Source organism: Moschus berezovskii, chromosome 6, assembly GCF_049115385.1.
Source record: "Moschus berezovskii isolate FMDL1 chromosome 6, NW_MosBer_1.0, whole genome shotgun sequence".
Lineage (NCBI taxonomy): Eukaryota > Metazoa > Chordata > Mammalia > Artiodactyla > Moschidae > Moschus > Moschus berezovskii.
In genome coordinates, this window is record NC_142465.1 from 120610709 (window position 1) to 120629129 (window position 18421).

The following is an 18421-nucleotide window of genomic DNA, read 5'->3' on the forward strand; positions in this document are numbered from 1 at the left end:
GGGCCTCACCCGTATGAATGGGATTGCGGGTCCCCCCCAAGGCTTTGGTCCGGTGTGTTCTTTTGGGAGCCTCACCCGTATGAATGGGATTGGGGGTCTCCCCAGAGGCTTTTGTCCGGTGTGTTCTTTTGGGAGCCTCACCCGTATGAATGGGATTGCGGGTCCCCCCTGAGATTTTGGTCCGGTGTGTTCTTTCGGGAGGCGGTCTGGGTCCTGCTTCCCAGAGCGGCCTTTCCCCGTGGACTGTACAACACGTGGTATTCTCCAGGCCAGAATACTGGAGTGGGGAGCCTTTCCTTCTCCATGGATATTCCCAACCCGGGGCGCAAACCCAGATCTCCCGCATTGCAGCTGGATTCTTTACCAGCTGAGCCACAAGAGAAGCCCAAGAATATGGAGTGGGTAGCCTATCCCTTCTCCAGAAGGTCTTCCTGACCCAGCAATCAAACCGGGGTCTCCTGCGTTGCAGGCTGAGTCTTTACCAACTGAGCCACCAGGGAAGCCCCTTGGTCGTCCCAGGGACTCTCAGTTTGACCTCTGCCCCCGAGCTGTGTCAGGGAAGCAGGAGGGCGTGTGGGGGCACAGTGTTCCCTGAGCCCTGCTCCTCTGTGGCCACGGCAGCTCGAGATGACGCAGGGTCAGGGCAAAAGGCTGCCTGTGAAGGTGTCAGGAATTCTGTGCGCTGGCCACTAGTGAAACGAAAGTGTATGAACTCAGATAAATTACGTCGGAAGCAGAGGGGTTGAGTGCTCACTGGATTGTGTAACTGGGTTATGGTCCTGAGGCGGTTGGCATCTCTGGGGTCTGGACAGTGGGAGTTGTCCAGGTGGTCCCCGGGCAGCGCTGCCCACCACGTGCTCATTGGCTCCTGGACGTCCCTTTGGTGGCTTGAAGGATGGTCACGAGGGAAGCAGTTGCAGCGCGGAAACAGGTACTTGCCGCATGGCAGGGCCTCGCCTCTCTTTGCGTTGACTGTTCAGACTTGAGAAGGCGACGGGGAGGCACTGGTTCGTGGGTGGAGGTTGAGGCGTGGCATCCGCGTCCACAGGAAAGTGAGGAGGCCCCTCCCGTTGGAAAGCGACCACTTGCTTCTGCGAGGATGTCTCCCCTGTCTTGGACCAGCAAGTCGGCTCCTGATGCGTGGGCTCCCTTCCCACCTTGGTTTGTCCCGTTAACATGGACAAGCACGTCCAGCAGCCGACACTCATGCAGGAACCACGCTCGTCGGTCACTCGTGGTCCCGGTTGAGGGCCGGGGAGGATTTCAGCAAGAATCGGTGAACCCATCCCCTGGGTGTCGCTTGTTTTTATGGAGTCCCCAGTGAAGAGTGTTGAACGTTTTATTACTGCTTGTAAACCTTAGTCACTGAGATGAAAACGTCTGTGTGTCTACGCCCAGAGGTCCTGGGGGCGGACGTGTCACTAGGGCCTGCATGGTCCCAGCTCGCAGAGGAGGAGGTGTCGGCTCACCCCGAACCCCCTCAGCCCTCCTGCTCTTTCTACCTGGCTCTCCTGGGCCCCTGTGGCCCCGGCAGGGTCACAGAGCCAGCGGGACCTAGGCAGCTCTCCTGTTACAGCACACAACACTCCACTCCTGGCGTGGGGAGCTCTGGCCCGACTGTGTAGGAGGAAAAGCCGCTGAAGAATCTCACCTCCTCCCAGAGAGCCTCCCAGGCTGCTGAAACCTTGGACTTAAGCGCCTTTAAGTGTTCCTGGATTTGAGGAGCGTGTGACTCCCCAGCCTTGAGGGCAGAGTCCACGGCCTTGCCGTGAGGCCCCTGTGGCTGGGCGGCTCCAAGCAGGCAGGCCTGGCCCTCCTGGCACCCAGGACCCAGTCATGTGGGCCCCGCCTCGTGCCCCGTCGGGTCCCCATCCCCCCCTCACTGAACTGCCAGCCAGTGCCAGCTTGCTGGGATGGACCTGGTGCCTGCGGGACCTGCCCCTTGGGCATGTATTCTAACCACTGGGGCTAGGGGACAAATCCTAAACCAGGGAGCTAGCCTGGACCAGACGGGCAGGTGGAATTTGGGGTGGGGGGAAGTACTTGGAGCAGAAGGAGCCAGTATGGGGACGCCCCAGACTGGGAAGTGCTGGGCCCCATGGTAACCAGTGTGGTGGTCAGAGGACCCCCAGGGGGTCAGCAGGGCTGGAGCCCAGTGTTGAGGAGCAGGCAAACCCCAAAAAGGGTCTCAGCAGGTTGCTGCAGACTTGTGAGGTGTGTGGGCCAGACCCAGCTCGCGGTGTGAGGGGCAGGGAGGAGTACAGCTGTGGGGCCTGGCTTGAAGGGCGGAGCCCCCGACTTGGAGGTGGAGGCCCCCCAGCTTGGAGATGAGGGGTCCGTGACTTGGAGGTGGGGGGCCCCCGGCTTGGAGGTGGGGAGCCCTGGCTTGGGGGGGCTAGGCTCGCTGTAGGTGGCCACGGTCATGTGGTCAGGAGCTTCTTCTGGGTTTGACTTGAGTGGCTGGTGTTCAGATGTCATTGGTGAGAGGTCCACGGAGGGTCCCGCTACCGATGAACGTCCTCACACAGTAGGTCAGCAGCCAGAGTCCAGCCACGGGAGGCTGGTGGGCAGGGAGTCAGCTGAGCATCTGAGTGTTCGGGGCCCTGCCGATGGAGGCGTGCATCTGGGTGAGGGGGGTGGCTGCCCTACCGACCTCAAGGTTGGGGGAACCCGCGGGCCCTCGGTGGGAGCCAGTGTCGAGCTCTGCATGGGTAGGGGGCATGGTCACTGAGCCTCCTGGATCATGGGCATCCAGACTGCTCTGAGGATCGTCCAGCATGGGGCCCCCAGGTTGGCTGGAGCTGCGTGCAGGTTGGGGTCCCGGGGGCTCGTCTTGCAGGGTTGTGGGCCTCTGGGGTGCCTTCCTGGAGGACGGAGACCTGGCAGAGGCCTGGCCGGTTGGCTGGGGCTGGCCTTGCTCGAAATCTGTGACTCCCCGGGAATACGGCTTAGGACAAGGGTTGCTGCATTTGGGGAAACAGATGTCGTTTATCCTGGGGTCAGCGGAAGAGCCACCAGATGACTGGAGGGTGACGCCAGGCCCGGACCGAGCCGGCTGTTTGAGCGTGGCCAGGGTGGCAAGGAGCACGGCTGGGACCTGGGACGTGGCGCATATGGGGCTGGAACCACTTTTTTCTGAGTCTTGGGCTGGTGGGGGAACTAACATCCTTTGTGGTTTCCAAGTCCAGTGTTCCACAGACAGTGCAGCCTTTGTGTGTCCAGGAGCCATTCAGCGCGTTTCCAGAGCAGCGTGCTTTGTGTCCCAGGGCCAGTGCTGGCCTCGCTCTGGCGTCCCGAGGCCCCGCGGTGCAGTGGGCACCGCCCCGAGCAGGGGGCGGTGGCCGGGCCTGAGCGCCAGGCGCCCCCTTGCCCTGTCACCCCGTGTCTCCCTGTCCCACCTCCGCGGCTGCAGGGCCTGGTGGGTGTCGCAGCTCTGAGCGTCTGCTTCTGCGTGGAGGTATGAGGGGGCCCCTCCGGGAGCCTCGGGGGCTGGGGCGCCACATCCCGCTCTGAGGCGGCAGCGCCTAGAAGACCAGGCGTGCAGGGAGCTGGCCGGCGCCCTGTGGGTGCCCAGGAGGGCCCGTCTGTGGACGCAGGCTTCCTCCCCATGGGCCCTGGGGAGTGCGGGGAATGGGGGTTGGGGTGGGGTGGGACACGTGGCGGCACCCAGACGGAAGGAGCGGAGGAGCGGTTTGTGGAGACAGCGTCCGTGACACTGGCTTTGTGGGGAAGCCTTGCTCTGGGTCGTGCTTCGTGCCTGGCTGGCTCCGGCTCCACTCTCGCTGGCCATGGACCACGGCCGTGCCAGTTTCCCATCGTCATCTCAAAGCCGGGGAGGACTGAGATGAGATGGTCCTGGGGTGGGGTGGGCTGCCCCTCAGCCTTGGGAGTGTGGGTGACGGGCAGAGCGCCCCTCCCAGCCCGGACCCACCGGGGGGTGGTCAGGTGTCCTGGCACCTGGTCCTGGTCCGGCGGCTGTGTGAACCCAGGGGCCTAGAGGCAGGGCGGTGGGGACAGGGCGGGCCCTTGGGGACCCCTGCCCTCCCTGAGGGTGGATGTGAGCAGGTTTGGGTGAGCTGGCGCTGCAAGGAGGGGCCCACTGGGTGGGGTGGGGGGCGTGTGGGCTTGGTGCCTGTGAGCGGCGTCCCGACGGTGGCAAGGCGGGCCCTTGGCGCTCTGTCCCCCTCCCCGGGTGGCCTCCTCATTTGCTTGCTGAGTCAGGAGGGAAGGCGGCCCGGCCTGAAGGGCAGGGAGCCCCTCCGGCGAGGAGGGTGGCTTGGCTGCGGGGCCCTCACCCTCCCCACCGCCACCGTCTGCCCTGCTTCTGTCCAGTGCTGGGCGAGGAGGGGTCCCCTGGGTCTTCTGAAAATGGAAGGAAGGAGGTTTACCTGGCGGCGCTTCCCATCCCCAGTTTGCGTTTATTTTTCAAGTGAGAAAAGCAGTCAGGGCTTGTGGAGAGTGCCACAGCCGCTCAGGAGCGCCACCCAGGGTCCTGTGTCACTTGTGGGGGTGCAGACGCCCGTTGTCCGTGACGGTGACCTCGGGCGGCAGCGTTAGGCACCACTCTGAGGCTCCCGGGGACGTCCGTGAGGCCCTGCGTGGCGCCCAAGCTCCCGGCCGGCCGTGGTGCAGCTCAGACACGCTCCCTGTGCCGGATCTGCCCCGGGACGCATCTCCAGACGGGGACCCGCTGGTTCCCAGGGCGTTGGTGCCCCTGCTTCCTGTGGCCTCGGCCACATCCCTGGCTTTGTTTCCTTCCTGGTGAAGTTAGAGGTTTCTGCACAAGGGCTGGATGACCCCTGTTGCTGAGATTTCGCTGCTCAGCGGGTTTACTTGTCTGTGTACCAAGGTCCTCCCGTCTTGACCAGTTCGTGCCAGCTGTCTCACAACAGAGCTGCGAGCTCACACATACCCGGGTTGCTCCCGTGTGTTTCCTGTTTCACTGCATTTTTTTAAACCAGCGTCAGTTTACTTCTGTCTGGTTGACTGAGTTGTTTTTTAAAACTTTCATTCCCCCCCACCTCCGCCCAAGTCTTTTAATGTAGACCATCAGTCCCCCTCTTTAGGAACATAAGTCTCTATCTTTTTTTTTCTAAGTTTACTTAACCTTTTAGTTCATCTGGAGTTCACAGTTCTTTCATGGGTTAGCTTCCCGGATGGCCAGCCCCCTGCCCCCATCCTGCCGATCGGGCCACATTGGGCCAGCTCAGGGTTCCAGAGCGCCCGGAGCTCAGGGTTCCAGGGCCCGAGAAGCCCCTGTCCCAGGAGCACCTCCAGCCCCTCCTGATGGGCATGGCCTCAGCTGTCCGTGGAGACCAGAGCCGGCCTGACCTGGGTCTCGCGGGTGCCCGCCACACACAGGCTTTGTTGTTTCAAGTGATGATGCCGGGGGCGGCGGTCCTTGGAGGGTGGGGCAGGCACGCAGGGCTGCAGCTGGGCACCCTGGGCGATGCTTTACTGAGGTCTAATGGCTCCAAGCCCGCACCGTCCAAAACAGGAAGTGCTTCTCCCTGCCGTCGTGGTTCTGCGTGGACTGTCCCCGCTGGGGCAGTGTGGGGTGGATCCTGCCCTGCACCCCTGCTTCCTCCCCACTCTGCAGGAAATCGCTGAGCTGTTTACTGGGTCCAGGCTGAGTGCTGGCGCCCGGGCGTCATCTCGAGTTCTTGGGATCCTCTGGCCGGACTGGTGCTCATTCCCATTGGTGTTCGTTCTGTTTCAGAGGTGGAAGCTGGGGCTGAGAATGGTGGGAAGTGGAGGGCTTGAGCCTGGGTGCATTCAGAGCCCCAGCCCCATGGGGAACCGGGGCCTCTTGCAGACCTTGGGGGCCGGGGAGCTGTGTGACGGGGGCTGGGACTGTGGACTTCAGCGTGAGGTTGGCTGGACGTGCAGAAGGGCTGCCCACACCCCACCCCTGGGCTTTCCTGAGGTTGGGGCAGAGATGTGGGGAGTGGGCGCCCCACTGCACATCCGTCCCTGGTATGCGTGCGTGCTTGGATGTACAGGTCTCCTCCAGGCCAGCACACATCGCCCCCTCCGCCCAGCATGACCCCCCACCCGGCCTTTGCCACCCTCGCTCCTGGCTTGGGGGTCCCGTGCCTGCAGCCTGGGGGCTGTGCCAGGAAGACCTCTGGGACCCGGCGAGGCTGAGCTGGTTCTGAGCTGAGTCAGGGTGCCCAAGCGGGCAGGAAGGGGTTTTGGGCCGATGGGGCAGCCTGGCCGTGTGCCTGGGAGCGGGGCCAGGCGTAGTGAGGGGCAGGGGTCAGAGGGACTCTGACACCCAGAACCCCTGTGTTCTAGCGGCTGTCCCGGGCCTGCACGCGGCTGTGCCTCCTGACGGGTTGTGGGAGCTTGGGAGGGTCAGTTCTCCGCCCTTCTTACCGCAGTGCCCCTACCCCCACGGGATCAGCGGCTCCCCTGCAGCTCCCGACTGCCTCCGCTTGGTGCTGGGGGTCCCACTGAGAGACGGGGCTCCCTTCTCCCCTGTGGGGTGCAGAGGGCTCAGCGACAGGGGCCCAAGCTCAGTGACCAGCCCAGCTGGATGTGGTGACTGAGGCCTCAGCCTCGCAGGCACGGGGGAAGCCTGTGGGTCCCTGAGTAGTGGGCCTGGCAGCTCCCCAAGGGCAGGGCCGGGTGGTGGCCCGGGGCTGGGGCCAGGAGCTGTTTGTAGGGGACGGTGTGCCGACAGGCGACTGACCACGTGACCATACCCCGCCTTGCTGTCCTGCAGGGACCCTGAGCGTCATGTTAAGGTGAAGCAGAGGGGCTCGGTGCTGAACATGCTAAGGAAGCTGGACAAAATCAGGTTCAGAGGTCACAAGAGAGATGACTTCCTCGATCTAGCCGAGTCTCCGAACGCCTCGGACACCGAATGTGGAGACGAGACCCCCCTGAAGACCCCTCGGACCTCACCCCGGGACAGCGAGGAGCTCAGGGACCCTGTGAGTGCCGAGCGTGCCCCCACCCGGCGCGGCCCAGGTCTCGGGGCCCCTTGCTGGGACGCCTGCACCGTCCCCATCCTCGGGTGTCAAGCCCAGCGTGGCCTTGGGTGGACCGTGACCTTCCTGGCCGGTCAGACACGGATGGGGCTGCTCCCTTTCTCTCCCTACCACCCCCAACCTCCCTGGTAGGGGCTCGTGCCCAGATTCAGGGTAGTTTGTCCAGCAGTGGGATTTCTTTTCCTTCCTCGGTTTTTTGGGTGATTGGCAAACTTTTCACGCACAAGTGATGCCAGGGCCCCAGCCTGACCCCCCGGGAGTCTGATGCAGGGGGTCGCAGGGCAATGTCTGGAAGCTGCTGGCCTGGCCCGAGGGCAGCACCTTCGGGCACCTGGCCGTCCCAGGGTGCATGTCACTGCCCTGGCAGCTGGCCGAGCCCAGGCCGGGCCTCAGAAGCCCAGGTGGGGACAGTGGCCCCTGTGGGCCGGCCATGGACACCCTTTCCATGGCCAGCAGGTCTCTTCAGTGGGGCTCAGCGGCTCTGGTGTGAGCAGGCCCTGCCTTCTGGAAACTTCTGTTTGGTCAGCGGGTGGGCAGCTGGTGGGGCAGACTGTCCTGGTCCCCTCCTGGCCAAGGGTGATGGCCGGCTCCCTGCTGTGGGGACAGCTGCCCGAATCTCCCCGTTGTCAGCGAAGAAGCCCGGTGACCCCCTGCACTACCAGCTGTGGATGACCCCGCCCACGTGGACCCCAGGGTTGGTGGCCCGGCGGTTCCTCCCTGAGCACCTGAGCTAGGCTTTCCTTGTGGCTGTGAGAGCCTGCCTGCCTGGCCCCGTGTATTATTAATGCTTCATAATAGAACAGGGACAGGCTCGCGTGCTCCTGGCAGCAATGAATAATGTATCGGCACTGCCTCCTAAGAGCCGGCATCAGATCAGGCGGGCTGGAGCTGCGGAGCCCTGAGGGCAGCGCCCTGCCTGGTCATGGCCTCTTTCCCCTGCAGAGGGGCGGCTGTCCTCCTGCCCCCGGGTCAGGGGTGGGCTGGGGCCTCACTTGCTGTGTCTCCTGGTAGGCCAGCAGCATCTACCGGGTGGGATGCCATGGGGGTCACAGGCCCATCCTGGGAAGGGGGTGCCTCCTGTGGGGGTGGGACCAGCCGATTGGTGAGGGCCCAGGGAAGGGCGAGCCCAGGGCTATGAGTGCAAATGACTCTCCAGCCCACCTCCCCAGTCCCAAGGGGCTCGCTCTCTCTTTCTCTCTCCATAGCGGGGACGGGCCAGCATCCCACAGCGGGTCACGCTGTCCCTGTTACCTCTGCCCCTGGGACCCTGTGTCACTCGTGCGAGCCTTGTGCCCACATGGCCTGCGCCACCGCTGCCGTGTGGGCAGGTCGTGTGTCATCCTGGTGGAAGTGACCAGCACCTCCCGTGGCGCGCCCCGTGACCTCTGCTGTCCCCTGAGGGACCTTGGCTCTGAGCCGGCCACAGCCGTGTGATCCCAGCCTCTCTCAGACCTGGGGGCCCCTGGAAGGGATCTGAAAGCTCCGGGACAAGTTCCAAACGGGCTTAGTTCCAGCCGCTCGAGACTGACCCGCGTTTCAGCCTTCCGAGGACGTGGGCTCATGCGTTGTCACTTGGGGCCACGAGCCAGGGGCTGCCCTGCCTGCCTTGGTGGGGACATTGCTGACGTGATGAGTCTGGCATCCAGATCCGTGTAGGGCCACCTTCCCAGGCTGGCCTCCATCCTCTGCCCTGGGGCCACCACCTTGTCTTCCAAGGCTGGGGATGGGCAGGGGAGGGGCACCATTGTCTGCAAGGCTAGTGGGCAAGCAGGGTGGGGAGAGGGACCCTGCCTTTTGCCTGCTGACCAGCCCTCCAGTGCCTGCCCCTGCCAGGTCCACGGGGCAGGCGGATAAACCCGGCCTGGTCCCTGCCGTCTGGGAGCTCGTGCTGCGGTGGCCAGAGCAGCTGACAGTCCAGGAGGTCAGGGGCCGGGACAGGGCCGCCCCGGGCCAGAGTCTTAGTGTCTGCTTCTCCCTCCTGGGCTGTGGCTCCGGACGAGACGCTGTGTGCGGGAGCCAGTCACGGACCCTGTCCAGGCTGGGTGTCCCCTTCCTCCCCTACCCCATTTTGGGAGGGACGTGGAGTCAGATGGCCCTGTTGCGTGGCAGGGTGCAGTTGTGGGGTGACCAGGGGAGTGTCCGGGATGCCCGCACCCCTTACCAGCGGCGGCCTGTAACCGGAGCCTGCCCTGAGCCTGGCGGGACAGCGGGGGTGGCTTTAGTGAGCCACTGTGGGCCAGGACAGGGCCCTGTTTGGAGTTCCCCTTGCAACCTGGCATGCAGACACGCCCTCCCTGGAGTCCTGTTGTTGTGGCTCCCCGGGCACCAGCCCAGTCCCCCAGGCAGGAGGACACCAGGCCCCGTGGCCGGGCTGCCCTCCTGGGAGGTCAGCACACAGGCCGGGGCAGGTTTCCACGAGTTCCTTCTCTCTGTGGTCTGAGAGCTGTGACCCATCCGGCATACTTGTGGTTTTAGTTTGTCATTTCTGGATGCTGGCCTTGCCGGGGCGCCAAGGATGTCTTTGCTCAAGAGGTCCCTTCCCTGGCAGGTGAAACCGAGGTGAACTGACGCAGGTTCTCACGCAGGGCCAGTGCCTTCCTAGGCGGGGGCCTCTGGGACGCAGCCTTTCCAGAGCGTGGGGTCCTCGGGGTACCCAAGGCGCCAGGTGATGAGAGAACCAGGTGGTGTGGACCCAGGGTGCTTCCAGGCGGCTCTGAGCTCTCTCTTGGTGTCCTCCTTCCAGGCTGGTCCAGGGACCCTCATCATGGCTGCAGGAGTCCAGGACTTCAACCGGACAGAGTTTGATCGCTTAAATGAGATCAAAGGTCACCTGGAAATCGCCTTATTGGAGAAACACTTTTTACGTAAGTACCGGCGTGGGGGCGGGGTGGTGGGGGCAGCAGGCAGAGGGGACAGTCTTGCAGGAGTACAGCTGGGTCACACAGAGGTCACGGTGGCGGCTGCCAGGCCAGCGGTGGGGACAGGCCTGGCCCCACGGGGACATCCCCACATGGCCCTCGCCTCCTGAGTCTGACTTCCTTTTGCACGGCTGTGATGTCTTTACTTTCTAAGACAGACGAGGGGAAGGAATAAAATGTCCCTGGAAATTTTCAGTGTTTCAGAGTCTGGCGCACTGCTGTGGTTAATTCAGAATCCATCAGAGGTTTTCTCGTCATTTCAGAGTCTGGCGCACCGTTGTGGTTAGTTAGAATCCATCAGAGGTTTTGGGGGGATCTGAAATCTCCTGTCCTGTGTGGTTTGCTCATCGAGGAGCGGTGGGCCTGGGTGCCTTGGGGTTTTGGCCTCTGGGCAGTGATGACAGTAGACATGGTTCCGGAAGGGCCTCCTTCCAGAGCTGATCCCACGTGATGCGTCGTCCGTGGTTCCCTCTCCACCCCTCTGCCCTCCTGTACAGACGAGGAGACAGAGGCTCCCGAGCTAAGAAAAGTGGCCCTCCTGCTGGGTTAAGTCCTCTGACTAGTAAGGAGGTGCATCCAGGCAGACTCACCCTGAAGCCCACGCACGTGGCAGGCTGTTTTCACAGCTGACACCAGCATGGGGGTGATGCTTTTAGGGGGCGAACCGCAGAGGGAGAGGGAATTAGCTTCGCCCCGTGTGCCTAGAGCCAGGCACGTCCGAGGCACGAGCAGAGCCGCCTGGGCCCCGGAGGGCGGGTGCAGGGCGAGGCACCTTCCTGCTGGGTCCTGCCGGCCGGGGTCCCCTCTGATGGGTGGGACCGGGCGTGCGGGGCCCTCGCCCTCTGTCCCCACGTGCACCCTCTCCCCGTTGTCCTGCGTCTCCCTCTTGTGTGTGCTCAGCGTGGTCTGAGCTCCAGCCGCGGGCATCCCAACTCTGCAGCCCTAGTGCAGCGTGCGGGACCCCTGGCCGGCACATGCCCTGGTGGGAAGCCTGGGGGGCTGGGCCTGCCTTCTCCTCCCGGGAGGTGGGCCGCGTGGCCCTCACTGCCTCTCCGTGCACTGTCCTGCCCCCCAGGGGCCACCCCGTCTTCCCCCCAGGCCCCTCTTGCTGGTCAGCGCCTCCCTGAGCCCGTGCGTGTGTACAGGGCCTAGACTCCACGTGTGTGCCTGCCTGCACCCTGCCTCCCGGCGCTTGCCCGCCCGCAGGGTCTGAGCCCCAGGTCTGAGCACTCGGTCTCCCTGGGAGTCTGAGGTTGTGGCCAGGGAGGCGGGGTCTATGGACGCTGTGGACCGAGAGGGGCCCTCCCCGTGCGGTCTTGTCCCTGTGACCTCGGTCCCTGCTGAGCTCCCTGGGGCGGCCGCATGAACGGAGGGGCAGCCAGGCCGTCTCTCCAGAGCGAACTGGGCCTGTCGTGCGGTGGCCGTGCTGGGTGGCCCCGGTGAGCATCTGTGGGTGATGCTTTGTGCAGTTGCCTTTTCTGGGTCCAGCGGAGGAACCAACAGAGCCAGGTGCTCCCCAGGGCAGGGACGGGTCTGTGAGCATCCGACAGGGAGGTGGGCTGCCTGCTGGGTTAGGGGCGGTGGGAAGCCTCTAGGAGAAGGGGTTCCCAGGCAAGGTGGGTGGGGAGCGAGCGTCCATCAGAGAGGTGAGGGGGCAGGACGCTGTGCCCCCCGGGGAGGCCCATATGGGGCTGAAGAGCAGAGGAGAGGAGAGGCCGCCTGGCCTCGGATCGGAGTCGCTCGGGCCGGCGCTTGTGCTCTGTCCCGAGTGTTTTATCTACAGAGCGAGACGCTGGGTAGCTCGTGTCGTGAAAGTGCAGAGCGCCGCCTTGACGGCCTGGGGTGATGATGGGCGTTTTTAAACACGACTGTTTATCTGGCTGCACTGGGTCTTTGCTGCCGAGCGTGGGCTTTCTCAAGTGGTGGCGAGGGGCCTCTCTCTGGTTGCGGTGTGTGGGGGTCTTGCTGCAGTGGCGTCTCTTGGTTTGGAGCACAGGCTCTGGAGCACAGGGGCTCAGTAGCTGCGAGGCACAGCATGCCGGATCTTAGTTCCCATCCAGGAATCAAACCCGTGCCACTTGCAGTGGAAGTGCGGAGTCCTAACCACTGGACTGCTGGGGAAAACCCTGATTATGTTTTAAAAATGAGTTATGGCTTCCCTGGTGGCTCAGACAGTAAAGAATCCGCCTGCAATGTTGGAGACCTGGGTTTGACCCCTGGGTTGGGAAGATCCCCCGGAGGAGGGCATGGCAACCCACTCCAGTATTCTTGCCTGGAGAATCCCCATGGACAGAGGAGCCTGGTGGGCTACAGTCCATGGAGTCGCAGAGTCAGACATGACTGAGCGACTAAGCTCAGCCTTGTATCACAACTGAAAAATCAAGTGTTTCTTGAATAGCATCGGATATGCAACTTGGGCTCAAACTTCCCGTTATCTGGTCATTTTTAGGGCAATTCTCTGAAATCACAAACAGGATCTGTAAGTTGTGGTTGGTAGGTGTATCTTGCCCACCTTGTACCTTGCTCAGGGCGTCCTTATGGTCCCACCATGTGAGCTGGCGTGTCCTCTGTCCCTCGGTGGGGTGGGGGTGGGGGTGGGGGTGATCTTGCAGAATGCCCTCTCCTCAGTGGGGGTGGGGGTGATCTTGGGGAAGGCCTCTTCCTCGCTGGAGTGGGAGTGGGGTGATCTTGTGGAAGGCCCCCTCCTCGCTGGGGGTGGGCAGGGGTGGTGGATGCGTGTGCTACCCTGAGACCATTCCTCTTCTCCCATATCATGACCTGGTTGTCATTGTGGCTTCCGTCTATCATCTCATTAGAGGTTGTAGATGGTAATTTTTGATTTCCGACATTTTTTTCTCCATTTGTTAACCAACCTATTTTTGAAAACTTAACTCTTTGATTGCCCGGAAACGTAGTTTGTATAGAAAGGCAGGAGGTGTGCTTGAATTTTCCCCTTCACGTTTCAGCTTTCAAAGCAACGAGTTGATTCTCTACTTAGAGCATCTTGGGCTTTTGCAGGGGGTTTTGGTGTCCTCACGAGATCAGAGACTTATAAATACGATTGCGAGTCTTAATCGCCATGGTCCCGTCTCCCTGGTGTTCAAATGGCCCCACCATGGGCTGGGTTTGTCTGGTGTTTGCTCAGGATGAGGCTGAGGTCAGAGTGTCCTCAGCACATCTGACCAGGAGGTCTGGGATGTCATTTTGTCCCCACTCGCACACTGCCGAGTTCATTCTAGAGTTAGATCCAGTATTGCAGTTGTCTGAACTCTTTCCATGTTTCCAGAGTCAGGGTATAGTCAGAGACGTCAGCTGTCCCTCCCGGGGGCCCTCAGTCCCTCTCTTCCCGTGAAGATAACTGGTCGTTTTCTAACCGTACAGTTCATTCTTCCGTCGGATTTTTATAGAAGCAAACATGTCTGTATCTCTGCCCCTTAGATGGGCTTCCCAGGTGGCTCAGTGGTAAACAGTCTGCCTGCCGAGCTGCAGACCCAGGTCGATCCCTGGGTCAGGAAGAGCCTCTGCAGAAGGAAATGGCAACCCACTCCAGTGCTCTTGCCTGCAGAATCCCATGGACAGAGGAGCCTGACAGGCTACAGTCCATGGGGTCACAAAGAGCTGGACGTGACTTAGTGACCAAACCACAAGCCACCCCTTAGATAAACGTTGCCACGTTTTCACTTTCTCCACACTGAGGTCACATCCTGGAAGTCCCTCCAGATGCTTCTCAGAGCTCTTCCGTGTTCTACACGGGTCGGTCCTGTCACTGGTGTGTGTACCCGCCTGCTCCCTGCTCCTTGTTACGTGGTTACGGGTGGTAACTGTACCCCCCCAGCCTGTTACGTGGTTACGGGTGGTTCTTAACAGGAAGTCTGGAGTGTGTGGGCTGCGCTTCTTCTCTACCTTGAGCATCTAACGAGAGGCCCTAATCAGAGCTCCGTGCTCAGAGGGAGGCGCGGCAGGGAAGCCTGGTCAGAGTCGGAGTCTGCACAGAGCCAGTCCCTGCCTCCTGTCTCTTCGTCCCTGTACCCAGGGGAGTACAGTGTGAAAGGAAGGATGTCGGTGGGTTGTGGACCACAGAGTGTTTTGGTGGCCTCTGAGCCTGTATGTGTGCTGGGCGGGCCACCCCGGCCCGGGTCTGCAGTGGGTGGTGGTTGCGGGGAGCTTTGCTCGGAGCTTGCCCCAGGCTTCTGGCTCCTGACTCAGCCCCGAGTGGGCGGGTGCCTGTGGACGTTCTACCATCCAGAGCCTGGCCCCCACCATCTGTAAAGCGCCTGAGTGGTCCGTGTTAAAGTTCCATTCAATTATCCGTAGTACTTTCTCTCCACAAGCAGACTGTTATTCTTCTTGGAGAGGAGGAAATAACACAGGTTTACAGCGGCTTTCTTCAGTTATTAAATATTGAAGAGTACAAGTGTTCCTGGGAGGAGATGGCGGAGGGATGAAGAATGGGAGCTTGCAGTGCGTCCTGGCTCAGGACCGGGGGCAGGAGGCTAAATTTGTTAAAGAAGCGCATAAATAAATGAAAAGCCGCTATCCATTTTCAGTTCAGCCGAAATGCGTTTCAGTTGTTACTGCTGTCTGGGCGCAGACGCACGCACACTGCTGCGCAGTTTCTGCTCAGGAGCGTGCACTTACCGACCGCCTGCTGGGTACGGGCTCTGGGAAGGGAGGTGCTCTGCCATCATCAGCTGCACAGGCAGGCACCTCCCAGAGTGACCTGTGTAGATTTTGGAGCTTGGAAGGAACTGCTTCTGGGACCTCAGGGTTGCCAGGCTAAGCCCTGGGGTCCCTGAGCCGGGTGTGGGTTCCATATTGCCAAGCTGTTCCTTCTTCCCAGGTGGACTTGAGGCCCGTGGGCTCCTACCTGGATGGGCTGCAGGGTGGTCCCTGGGGTGTGCAGCTCAGCCCTCGGTGCACCACTGTGGTCGTTCCTGGGGAGGGAGGCTCCGGCAGTGAGGGGCCCTTTGCCCCTGAGCCGTGATGCTCCCGGGAGCTCCCCTTCCTGCCCCAACAAGCAGTGGGTCTGTATGGCCGGCTCTGACCCCGTGGGAGGGCTTCCAGGAGAAGGTGGCCAGGGAGGCGGGCAGGAGGGCAGGATGGCTATCAGCCTCCTGTGGCCTGAAGAGCCCCCCTCTGAATGCCGAGGCTGGGAGGAAGGAAGTTTCTGGGCTCCAGTCTGGGTGATTCAGGCTGACGAAGCCCTTTGTCACCATTGAAAGCAGCAGGGCTCGGACCTGCTCAGTGTCTGCAGTGGAAGCGTCCGGCGGGGCAGCCACCCACAGCTGGCTGGGGTTGGGGTCAGATGTCTGTCAGGGTCAGATCACCTGCCCTGCAGATGTCTCTCTGGGGTCTGGCTCTAAACACAGCAAACCAAAAAATCGCAACCCCACTCCTCCTGTTTATTCTGCGATATTGAGTTGAGAGGATAAACTGTCTGTGCCAGAGGCCGGGTCAGACAGTTCTGCTTGGCGATGATGTATTTATTGAGTGGTTTCTGCCCTTTCGGGAAGACAGCTGATGGGTGACCCACACGGCCGGGAAGGGAGCAAACAGATCAGATAACCAGCAGATGAAGATGAGATAAAGCTGCCTGAGCGTGTCATAGGGACCTGGGAAGAGACAAAATGGGCCCTGAAGTGCCTGTGTGTGACCCACGGGGCCGGCTCTGAACTGAGAACCTGCTTCTTGCTTACTCCCTGCGGATGTCTGGTCCTGCCGCGCTGCCGGACAGAGGCGAGCTGGCCCCGTGCCCGGCCAGGTGCCTCCCCTGCCCAGGCCCCGAGGGCTCACTTGGCTGGCAGGAGGATCTGGGTGCACACGTCCCCTGGTTCAGTGCTGGCCAGGCTGAGCCCCGGAGCCTGGACTGGAACTGTCAGATCAGCCTGCCACCTGCAGAAAGGCGATCCCTGGTTCCTGAAAATCGGCTGTTCTGGGTGGAAGCACTGGCCTGGGATCCTGTTCTAGCTTATTTTAGATGAGAAACATGTTCATGCTCTGCTCCTTCACCCCAAACCCCCGGTCGGTTTCCTAAAATGTGTCTGAAAGGCAGTAGTGTGCATTCTGTCTCGTGGGTGTGTCAGAGCTCAGAGCCGCCCCACCTGCTGGCTGTCGCGTGGCGGGGCGATGCTGACGCTTCCCAGATGGTACCTCTGCGTCCAACAGCCAGTGAACGCTGGGGAAGATGCAGGTGGAAGTCCACGCAAAAGCAGGGCCTTGCCTGTGATGAGCTGGCTTCACCGAGGGGAGAAGGTGCAGGAAGCCACGGGGGGATTGCCACAAGCGCACTCCCGGCTCTCGACCCTGTACCTGGCGCTTTGGGAAGGTGTGACTCTGCAGCCTTCGGGCTGGGGGCGTATGAGCTGGGCTGGGGGAGCAGGGGGCTAGGCTGGAAGCACTTGAGGAGCGATGTGAACGGCAGAGCCTGGGACCACTGGGTGGGCTTCCAGGTGGGCAGCCTGCTACCTGACCACAGCCCAGAAATAGCGCAGCGGGTGGGCCCTGCGTTTGCACACCTGGCCGGTGGGAAGCAGTTTTATTTAAGGATTATCACTTGATTTTTTATTTTTGGCGGTGGCTGGGCCTGTTGAATTGTGTGCCAAGAGGACTCTCGCTTGAGAGTTCTACTTTTACGGGTTTAAAAATAGCCTCGGAGCCGTGTTCCTTTCTCGCCCTGTCTTTGCCTGGGGCCGGGGAGTGGGCTGGGCGTGGGTGGGCATGAACGCAGGGGCCCCCCCGCCCGCCGTCTCCCCCAAGACGGGCCGTGGTGGTGCTGTCCCTGCTCATCTCGGGGAGGCGGGGAGGCTGGACCGCATGGGCGGGCTGCCTGGGTCCTGGTGGGCGGGTGCAATAGGAAACGCCTGGCCACGGGAGCTGTGGTCCTATGTTTGGGGAGCCACGTCTGGGGCTCCTTCTGCCTCGTCCCTTTGTCGGGTACCCTGGTGGGGGCCCCAAAGGCTCCTGTTGGAGCAGAGTCTGGCTTCACCCCTGGGCTACACCAGGGGGGCATTTTGGCTGCAGAAACCACGCTTTCTGAAGTCAAGATGGCACCTGTGTGCCTGAGGGTCCCTCTGGGCTCACACTGCCCGCTCCTTCTCCCTGTTAGATTCTTTCTGCTCTCGTGGGAGGTGGGCGGGGGTGGGCCATGTGCCCCTGGGAACCAGTCCTGGTTTCCCCTTTGGAGCCTTGCACCCAGAAGCCGGCTTTGCTCACCTGTCCCACTGGGTGGGGGCACAGTGAGGAAATTACAGCTCCAACCTCTCCCCTGGGCATGCCCTGTGATTTTAGAAGGTTCGGGGCTTCTGAGTCGTGTCCTGGGTGGGATCCTGGCTCCCCTGGCCTCCAGCAGACGTCCTTCCTGTCCCCCAGCCAGCCCTGGCCACCTGCCAGGTCAGCAGACAGCACCAGGCCTTGGAGAGGAGAGCAGCGTCAGGCTGGGAGCCGTGCCCCGTGACCCGGGCAAGCCCTGTGACGGCTGGTGCGGCAGCCTTCCCACCTGCCTGCCTGTGGCTCCTACTCCAGGGGACCCCCCGCTGACCTGTGACTGAGTTGCTGGCAGGTGTGAAGGTCCCTGTCCTGGCCCACCTGCATGGCTGCAGAGGTGCTGAGAGGCTCACGAGAGCCGCCCGCAGGCGGGCCTCCAACAGGACGCGCTTGTGCAGGTCCCGGGCTCGTGGCAGGCTGACTCCAGGATGCCCTCTGCGTGGCGCTTCTTACTGTGACAGTTTGGCCGAGTCCGTGGAAGCGCCATCAGTGGGGTGTTCGGCAGATCCTGTTTCTGGGTGACAGGGACACACACGCCCAGAGGTGAGGAGGGGGCTGGCAGGGGCCCCCGCACCCCTAGAGGCCGTGACCTGCCAGAGGAGGGCTCCTCTTTGCTCTTGGCCTTTGCTCGCCTCTCCAAGGCCTGGTGCCGTCTGCTGACCTGGCAGGTGGCCAGGGCCTGCCAGGGGATGGGAAGGATGTCTGCTGGAGGCCAGGGGAGCCAGGATCCCGCCTGGAACTTGACTCAGAAGCCCCGAACCTTCTAAGATGGCCGGATTCCTGGGAGCGGGAAGACCTTCTCTGGGCCAGATGGAAAGAGAGGGATCGTCCTTTCCTTCCAGGCCCTGCGCGGCCTCCTTGGCCTGAGAGAGTTGTGTCTGTGTGGTGTCTGGTGGGCAGAATCCCAGTGCCCACGTCCTCATCAGCAGACCCTGTGGCTGTGTCACCTTTCGTGGCAGAAAGGATGTTGCAGGTGTGATTGAGTGAAGGGCCTGTGATAGGGAGACGGGCCTGGAGTATCCAGGTGGACCCAGGGGCGTCCTGAGGGTCCTCGGGAGAGGGAGGCGGGGGTCAGAGAAAGAGGAGGAGCTGTGATGATGGAGTCAGAGGTCGGGGTGGTGTCCCTGATGGCGGGGGGTCACCAGTCAAGGAATGTGGCGCCTCTGGAAGCTGGAAGAGGCCGGGATGTGGGTTCTCCCCTGGAGCCTTCAGAGAGGCCAGCCCTGCCCCCGCCCCACCTCGAGC

At 62.1% G+C, this 18421-nt stretch overlaps 1 protein-coding gene across 3 annotated transcripts in view; it reads left to right on the top strand.

Annotated features, from left to right (window-relative positions):
• GRAMD4 (GRAM domain containing 4) overlaps window positions 1-18421 on the top strand; it is a 69480-nt gene that overhangs the window by 23703 nt on the left and 27356 nt on the right. For 2 of the 3 annotated variants that reach the window (XM_055394736.2, XM_055394735.2), the window contains exons 2-3: window positions 6728-6938; window positions 9739-9859. In XM_055394736.2, the coding sequence (XP_055250711.1) occupies window positions 6728-6938; window positions 9739-9859 (332 nt within the window). Of the gene's footprint in view, window positions 1-5583; window positions 5722-6727; window positions 6939-9738; window positions 9860-18421 lie in introns of those variants that run through there. The other variant, XM_055394734.2, reaches the window with a different exon arrangement.